Genomic DNA, 9,678 nt, shown 5'->3' with positions numbered 1-9,678 from the left:
GCTCTGCCTGCATTGTGATCCCAGTGCCAGGGAGAGTTTTCACTGACGGTGTGTTATCGTTATCAGGGCAGAGAAAGTCGTTGATGGGGCCTTAGATTATTGATGTGCCGAGCACAAGTGAAAACTGCAGGAGGTTGCAATTGATCCGTAGGTGAAAGAAGCAGCTTACTGGGCAGCTGATGTCCTTAGTATTTCAATTAACACTACTGCACGATCCTAGAGAGAGGGTGAGAGAGAGAAATTCTATACAAAAAAAAAAACACTTTCATCATGGCATACCTATTTTGAGTATGTAATTATCGGTGAAAACTTTAAATTGATTATATTCATGTGTCCCCAAATAATAAAAAAGCTGATCTACGATCTCACGTGTGTTGTGAGCTTGTAAATCGGCTACATTGGCTATGAATACACGTGTGCTTTGAGATTTTGACTTGCAAATACGCGTGCCGTCGGCACAAAAACGTTTGAAAACCGCTGCCTTAAAGCAAGCAAGGTCAGTAAAGTGGGAGTGGGCCCTCTGTCAGTTGGACATGAGAAACTGGGTTAAATTCCGTGCATTCTGTTGCATCTGAAGCTATGGCATTTCTGGTTTGTCCTCGACAACTGTATCTTAACATCTTGTGTGCACGAGTCCCTTGCCAAGCCCACTGGCTATGGAAAAACAATTTAACTGGATTTAATTTGTTGCCCCCCCCTTCCTCTTCCTCCCCTTCCCCTGGCCTTTTCTTTTCTTTTGTGTGCCTCGGAGACGTTGGGAATTCATCTTGTTTAGTAACTCCGTGGCCAGTTCAAGTTTCCTCTGTAAGCTAGGCCAGGTTTCAAGGCAGCCTTTAGACCTCCAGTCACGTCTGGATTGACATGGGTCTCTGCTCACCATATGTGGGCTTCATGGTGGTGTTGCGGCTGTTGTATAAAAGAAAAGGAAAAAAAAAAACCTTGGTTGTGTTGAAAGGTGTTCAGGGGGTTATTCTGTCTAAATTTGATGCTTGGCTACGTTCCCCTCACTCTACTCTCCTTTTCTTATCTTTTGCTTATTGGGCTCATGCCTCAAAGGGTTAAAAAAGCACAATGAAACCAGTTGCCTAGAGCCCTGACCACTTTTTCCATTCTTGCTGGAAAGTTTCCAGAGCTATTTATGTGAAAACCTCAAGCTTGACAATCAAGAAACCCACTTGGTTGCAAATAAAGTATTACCCATTATATCTGTGAAGCACTGTTTCACTTGAATATGGTGCACAGCAACTCAGGGATTGTAGAATGTGTACTGGAAAATGTATTTGGGTTACTGGATTAATGTCAGAACACACAGTCATATTGGAAAAGACAACCAAGATACTGGCTAATCATGGATGTCAGAAGAAAATATGCTTCAACTTTTAATCATCTAGGATGGGATGATTGCCAAACTTTCTTTTTTTCTTTAGGATTTTGCATATGTTCACTTCTATTTTAGGTGTTTACCTTGGTGAGTTGTCATAGACTTGGAAGTCTAGGCCCAAAAGCAATTCATTATATTCAACGTTTGTGTATATTTAGCTATTAGCAAATAGATTTATGGGGTATACGTGATACTTTTTGGTTAAAATAAGTGTCCAATAGCTCTATATTCCTTTAGTCATCTTTGCTATATTGTTTGTTCAGTAGGGGTCTCCCTGGCTCGGTAGGCCTAATAAACCGAAAATACAGATTCAGGTCGGGATACCAATTTCATCCAAAAAATATATAAATTGGAAAATGAGCGGACACAATTGGAATTGGAACACTATACAATTGAAGCTGATAACTGGTTTCTCTGATTGGATGAAATCGGTGTCCCACCTGAAAACACAGGCTATTTTCTGTTTAGGCTGTTAAACAGCTGAGGACATGGGGAGACCCCTGTTACTGAACAAACACTGTAAAGCAATGATTACTATCAGAATATAGAACATTTTAACAAAAAACGCCTTTTCAAAACAGAGACGTTATCATCACTATAGCCTTGGACCAATTGATCGATTCTGACATTTATAGATAGGAAAGTAAAAGACTGACTCGATAAAAAATATAGTAGTCTTGATTCAAGGCTATATCATCACTGGCAGGCAGAAAACAGAGGTGGGAAACACGTTTCACTAACGTGTTTCCCAGAAGAGGGCAGTGAAAGAAGGGCGTGCATCTTTTTCACAGATAGCTACAGTAATATTTGAACCTCAAACAGCTTTCAGTTATGGTTTCTCTCTCTCTCCCCCCCCCCCCCCTCCTCCAGTGGTGGAAGGAAAGTAACTAAGTACATTTACTCAAGTACTGTACTTAAGTGCAATTTTGAGGTACTTTTACTTTACTGGAGTGTTTTCCAACTTTTACTTCTACATCTACATCTCGGAGGCAAATCTTAGTAGCTCCTCTACAATTATTTCAAAACTTTAGCTACTAGTTATACTTTGTAGATTTGGATTATTATTACAAAACATACATTAACCACTTCAGCCCTATATATACATTTCAAAAGATTTGTATACATTTGAAAACTTGTGAAATGGGACATTCTGCACAATGAGTACTCTCTACTTTTGAATCAAATTTGATATTATAGCTGCATCAAAATCAGTTTAACAAATGTACCCCTACATGATAGGCCTCAAAAGGGTTGGTATCAAAACTTTTGATACCAACCCTTTTGTACTTTTACTCAAATACATTTTGATTACCTGACTTTTACTCCCAACAGAGTATTTCTACCTTGCAGTATTGATACTTTTACTTAAGTAAAGAAAGCTCTCTCTCTCTCTCTCTCTCTCTCTCTCTCTCTCTCTCTCTCTCTCTCTCTCTCTCTCTCTCTCTCTCTCTCTCTCTCTCTCTCTCTCTCTCTCTCTCTCTGGACAGCGTAGCCTCAAACTGGTGTCGCGCATGATCCTCCACTGAACAGTTCTGAACTGAGTCTGACACATCCGTGGCGCCGCAGCAGCCGCTCTCCACCTAATAACTATTGCAACAAAATAATCTTTAAAAAAAAAACATGACATAAAGGGGACAATCTTGGCACCAACAACGACAACAATCGGTCCAGCGCCAGCCAGCCAACATCTCGCCACTCGTAACATTCCAGCGGTGCCGGTTTGTAACTTTTTACAACCCCGTTCCCTTACTTTTCTTTTTTTAACTTTTTTTTTGTTTCTGGACGGAAAAAAAGAGCCCGATCCCCCCTCACTTTTTTCCTTTTTTTAAATTTCTGGACGGAAAAAAGAGCCCGATCCCCCCCTGTAAAGAGGAAACAAGAGCCCGATCATCCCCCCTGTGAAGAGGAGGTTTTGCTCTGTTCGTTTGGACCGGCGAACTGCATGGATGTGGATGAGGCGACACCGAGTAGGATGATGATGTCTCCCAGTGCGAGCCGACTCCGGAATCAGCCGACACCACAAGTGATGCTGAACCAGAAGAAGATCAAGGCTCGGCGGAAAAAGCGAAAGGAGTTGGTTTTGATCCAGATCTGTTTGTTCGGAGGCTTGCTGCTGCTGGTGAAGGGCTTCTCCTATCTAGCGGAACATTCAGGTGAGGACGATCTTTAGGGTAACCGGAAGACTCGCCCCAAAACACGCTCGCCCCCATTGTTTTTCTCGCACCGCTCGCCCCCAGCGGTTCTTGTATCTTGTATTTGTTTTACTGAGGATAATAAATAAGTTCAGGTTTAGGCATAGTTTTACTGAGGTTACGTTTAGGAATAAGGTTAGGTTTTGGCACCGTTTTACTGAGGTTACTATGAGGAAAACCAGGTGGCGTGGCGGCCGTTTCGAGGTCGCCGGATTTGCGCCGGGCCTGGAGCGACTGTGTTTTGGGGCGAGCGTTTTGATATTTCGCCGTACCCCGTACTGTAGGGAGAAAGGAATGCCAAAGGATATAATAGCAGCTTTACCCACCATCCAGCCATCCATATATGTTGAATCACATTGTTGGATTACATGTTGTTAAATTAGCCCTGCTTAAAGGATTCTCCTTGTTTTGACAAGGTTTTGACTCCCGTAATTGGTTAGGCCAGTGGATCTCAAAGTGGGAGGACCCCCAGGGGGTCATTGAGTGGGTTCCAGGCCAGGGGGTCCCCAACAAAATGAGTTATATATAGCATCAAAATCAGTTTAACCACTTTATCCCAATTTTATAATTTGTCTATCTTCAAAAATGTTTGAATAATTTAGATTTGATCACAAATGTTAATCTTCTCTTTTTGGGACCCTGGCAACAAAATCTTTTCAAATGGGGCCTGCGGCGAAATACATATCAATTTGGGGGTCCTTGACATGAAACAGTTTGAGAACCACTGGGCTAGATACTGTTGCCTGGTCATGTGTTTATTCTGGATATGAGCTTGTTTTTCCTTTGGCTATTTCATTGTATTTGTTTTTAATGTATGGTCTGCTTAAGATGTTTAAAGCCTGTCACGCATAGATTGTGTTAAGATGTGTTTTATCAAAGTCATTTAAGTACCTTAAATGCGTCAAAAGTTTAAGATAAGTAACAAGCAGCTAAAGCGGATACTACAAAGAACATGTTTGTGCTAGTTGTAAACTCAAAAGTAGACTTTTTAAGCCTCATATACATAGATTTCAGTGCGCCAGGGCATCCATAGTAAGTGATGCACGGCCAGGTACACTGTGCAATGGGGATTCATTTGAGCTTGAACTAACCAAACCTATTCTTGGCAGAAGGAAGCAGAGGCTCCAGTATAAGCTCAGGTGCTTTCGCTGCAGAGCAGTGAAACCAGGCCAAAATGCCCCAGGGTATTCACTTCTCTGGGTTACCGCAAAGCAGTCCACTATCTATCCCTCCACTCAGCCACTCCACCATTTAGACACGCACAGTCTCTTTCTCTGTCCCATTCTCTCTCTTCCTGTCACACTCTGACTCTCTGTATCTGTCACCCTCTCTCTCTCTCTTGCCCTCCCCCATCCCCCGAAGTCACCACTAGAGGCACACTGTATCTATTGCGTCAGCATCAGTTAAAAGTGAGATGTCATATTTATCACATTTCATGGACAGAAGGTCTCCATGAATATTCATGTACACTCATTAGTTGTGCATCATCAGTATGTTCTTTCTCTCCTCTCTCTCTCCCCTCCCCACTGAATATCCTGGTTACTAGGAAATGCAACAGGATTGCACTCTGCGTGTGCTCAGAGCGCGAGACGACACCATGCCGGCTAATGCATTTTCGTTGTCCCCATTGTGCTCTCGCTAACTCTTAATCAGTGTGCCAGGATATCAATTGAAGTTGATTATTTATGATGCCTCTTAATGAAGTTCTGCTAAAGCTTGGATGTTGTGGCGCTGAAAGTGGAGCACTCAACGCTGCCTGCGCAGGGCCACATTAATCACGACTCACTCTTTCTGTGCTCACACAAGCAAGAGATAGGGAGTGTGTGAGAGAGAGAGAGATGCAAAGTGTGTTGGGATGCAGAACTAGGGTTGCCAACCGTCCCTTGAAATAAGGAATGGTTCCTTATTTGGAAACTAAAAGAACTGTGAATCAATCAAGGACACACATCATACAAGTTCAAACAGCTCAAACTGTTCAAACAGCTCACAACGTGTCGCGTTGCGACACATTGTGAGCTTGTAGATCTGCAATTCGTGGGGGGTTCAAGTGGTTAATATATCATACAAAAACTACATACACAACATAATACAGAGAAATTGTATCTTATTCTGGGCGTCCCTTATTTTTCTCAGAAATGAACCCTAGAACCCTGGCGTAGCGGTCCATGCACCTAGGCTCAGTGTAGCCTGACTTGAGCCTGGTTCGAGTCCTGATCCCTACGGCCTTTGCTGCATGTCACCCCATCTCTCTCCCCATTTCCTGTCAGCCTACTGTCCTGTCAATAAAGGCATAAAAGCCCAAAATAAATCTTAAAAAAAAAAGAAATAAGGGACGCATGGCCACCCTATGCAGAACTCACTCTAACTGCTATGTATATGTTGTATGTATATGTTGTATCATGTATATGGCGAGGCAAGGTTGAGCATTCAAACACGTCTTGAACCCTATTTACTTTACTGACCGGGGTCCTCCAGGGCTCAATAGTCGATACTTGGCTGTTGGCTCCCTAATTTCGAATCTGATAGCCGATCCACAAGCCCACAACTGTGGATCGGTTATTTTCGCTGAATGTTCACCCCAGGGTATAGGGATGCTAGTTTTCATGGGTTACTCTATGTCCCAACTCCCAAGTGCTAATATATATACAACTGTGGTAGGTTGCCCGGTTGGCCCAGGGGTAAAGTGCCTTCCCACCACGCACGATGGAGAGTGGGGTTCAAACCCCCGGTGCCTCCAGCTTGGCAGGGCCTTCCAACGATCGCAATCGGCCATGTTCGCGAATGGGAAGCCGGTTGGGGAGGATGATCTCAGTCGTTGCACTAGTGACTCCTACAGCAGTGGTTCTCAAACTTTTTCATGTCAAGGACCCCCAAATGGACACTTATTAGCCCGCGGACCCCCATTTGAAAAGATACATTTTAAGGACCCCCGGTTTGACATGTATTAGGGCTACGGACCCCCATTTAATGGCATTTCTATCTCTGGGACCCCAATTCATGTTGTAAAATCAATGTTAACTTAACTCTGAGAGTGTACAAATGGAACCAAATGGACCCGTTAGGGTCCATTTGGTTCCATTTGTACACTCTCAGTTACAGACCCATAAGGGTCCATTTGGTTCCTATCCATCATTTAGCTGGGGACCCCCTGGAACCCCCTCAAGTACCCCTGGGGGTCCCCGGACCCCACTTTGAGAACCAATGTCCTACAGGACTGGACGCCTGGTCAGCGGGGAGGAATAGTGTGTTCCTCCGCACGCATTACACCCTAATAACAGTGAAAGTCCTCACTTTCAGGTGAAAAGAAATGGTGGTGACGTCACCTGTATCGGAGGAGACATGTGGGTTGTCTACACCACTGTTTTTCCAAATTTTGGCAAGGTTTTAGCGCCATCACAGTCCCATTGACTTACATTATAATGCCATGCAATGTGGGAGTGGGGATTGGCCAACACCAACTCTGGACTCCTGAATTGATGCCCTCCACACCCTCCTGTCTAGGATCAGGGTCTTGAGCTCTGCAGTGTTGTTAGCTCCGCTGTCAACACCAGTGGTGTAAAGTAACTAAGTACATTTACTTAAGTACTGTACTTGAGTACACTTTTGAGGATTTTTTACTTTACTGGAGTATTTCCCATTTTCTATACGTTTACTTCTACTCCACTACATCTCAGCGGCAAATATATTACTTTTACTCCACTACAATTATTTGACAGCTTTAGTTACTAATTCGTTTGCAGATTTAGATTATTATCAGAAAACATACACTAACCACTTCAGCCCTATATATTTCGGCCATTTGAAAAAATAGCCACAATGCGATTGCGAACTTGTAGATCTGCTATTTTTAAGAGATGTTTATACATTTTGAACTTGTGAAATGGGACATTCTGCACAATGAGTACTTTTACTTTTGGTACTTTAAGTACATTTTGATACCAATACTTTTGTACTTTTACTCAAGTTTTCTCAACTTTTACTTAAAGACGGGGTGCCGTGATTTTCAGTGATCCCGTCCCACCATAATCAAAAAAATAAAAATAAAACGTGTCTCCTCCTAGGTTATGACTCCTCGGGTCAGGCAGCGCTGCACGGGCAGAGCTGGGGAGGAAGAAGGCTCCTGCAGGAGGCGGACAACAGCAGCATGGAGCAGGAGGAGGAGGAGGAACAGAAGAACTGCACCGCACCAGGTAAGACAAGACCACAAGTGAAGAAAGAAAGAGAGTAAATGAGAGAGAGGGAGAAAGAAAGAAGGAAAGCGGTATTTTCAAGTAAAAAAAACAAACAATAAAACATTAAATATATATATATCTATTATGATATAATAATCATATATTGTTTTTACATTATTATAAAAAATATATACATATATATAATTGAAATATATTGTATTTTATTTTATAAAAACAACATAACAAATATGACTTGGGCCATTATTTTAAGAAGGTGATGAAAGTAAAAAAAGAAAGAAAGAGGACAGCTAGTCCGTTCTCTCTCTTCAGAAAGTTAAAAACAGAAAGCCTGCAGCCAGCATCCTCTCTCTGTCTTCCTAGCGCGGCTGGCTGGGTTGTTGTCTCTATCTGGATGTGGGGTAACCCAGATTGTGGGGTCAGGTGGTTTCCCATGAGCACATGCTACAGCCCACCACTGGCATTCTGGCTGCCTCAGCGGTTCTCACATTTGGTCTCCATCACACTTTTAGGATCCTGCTGTCACCCCCACCCTCACCCCGACCAGGCGACCAACCAAACCCCCCCCCCCCCCCCCCACACACACACACACACACACTCACACATGTCCTCTGATTCGCTCACTCGCTCGCTCTCTCTCTTTCTCACAAACACACACTATGTTTCTCACATGCTCTCTTGCACTCCCCCCCCTCTCATTTTCCACTTATGGTGGCCATGTCTGAAAAATCTCTTGTTTCCATGACGACCTTTTATCTTATCAACGAATGACGTGTGTTTGAACAGCTCAAGGGTAGCTCTCAGGGATGCTTGAAGGCGTGTGTGTGTGTAACAGTGTATGTATATGTGTGTGTGTGTGTGTGTGTGTGTGTGTGTGTGTGTGTGTGTGTGTGTGTGTGTGTGTGTGTGTGTGTGTGTGTGTGTGTGTGTGTGTGTGTGTATACATACATACATACATACATACATACATACATACATACATACATACTTGTGTGAGGAATGAGGATTTGTGTAATTTGAGGATGTTAACAATAAGGAATATTTGGCAATCATTTTGAAAAGCCCTCCTTAAACGCTGCACTAGCCCAGGCCTTGCACACGCATGGATCTCTTTACCACTGCACACACACACACACACACACACACACACACACACACACACACACACACACACACACACACACACACACACACACACACCAACCTATCTTTTACGACCCACCATACTGCCTCTATTTTTAGAGGTATAGATGGAAGGAAATTTCATGTTCAATCCAGTCGTAATTGATGTGTGGAGGCCAGGCAGCGGGAGAGGGTATGGGGAGGAGGGTAGCGTATTTTAGGCATGTTATTATAGTTGAAAATGTTCACAAATGTATTTATTGTTTTGTCACATTTCTAAAACAGTTAGGGCTGGCCTAAATGGCATGTATCAGGCTTTGCACATTCCGTGGTATTAGCAAACAAACCTTCAAAGCGTTGTGTTTTTTAGGGACACAAACTAACATCATCATTAGGGCTGCAACAGTTATTAAAGGAGCACTTCACCCATTTTCAACCGTATGTTCATATAATTGCTCCTCACTACTGCTCATTATAAGATGACACATGGCACATGGTGGGATATGGACAGTTCAGAAACCTGTCTGCCAGTGACATCATCAATGGGGATTCCAAGCTAATTCTAAGCTAAACTACAATCTTTCTCTTCCTGGAAAGTTAGCATGCTGAAATAGAAGCTATTGTTCTTGCATGAATAAAAATCAAGTTATTCGAAATGACCAAACCTGCCTACCGATGATGTCACTGGTAGGCAGGATTCTGAACTGTCCACAGCTCTCCTCTGAGACACGGAGCGAGTAGACAGAAATGGGGTCATCTTATAATGAGCATTGGTGAGGACCAATTACATGAA

The 9,678-nt window shown here is 43.1% G+C and overlaps 1 protein-coding gene across 2 annotated transcripts in view; it reads left to right on the top strand.

Annotated features, from left to right (window-relative positions):
- Positions 1-2,925: 2,925 nt before the first annotated feature.
- The window catches only part of LOC311060225 (sodium/potassium/calcium exchanger 3-like), a 70,221-nt gene continuing 63,468 nt past the window's right edge, over positions 2,926-9,678 (top strand). For both annotated transcript variants that reach the window (XM_084078358.1, XM_084078357.1), the window contains exons 1-2: positions 2,926-3,534; positions 7,635-7,763. In XM_084078358.1, the coding sequence (XP_083934484.1) occupies positions 3,324-3,534; positions 7,635-7,763 (340 nt within the window). In that variant the 5' untranslated portion in view covers positions 2,926-3,323. The remainder of the gene's footprint in view (positions 3,535-7,634; positions 7,764-9,678) is intronic.

The sequence above is a fragment of the Gymnoscopelus microlampas genome, assembly GCF_963454915.1.
Source record: "Gymnoscopelus microlampas genome assembly, chromosome: 2".
NCBI classification, from domain to species: domain Eukaryota; kingdom Metazoa; phylum Chordata; class Actinopteri; order Myctophiformes; family Myctophidae; genus Gymnoscopelus; species Gymnoscopelus microlampas.
The sequence above is the reverse complement of the archived record's forward strand: the minus strand, read 5'-3'. Positions and strand labels throughout refer to the sequence as shown.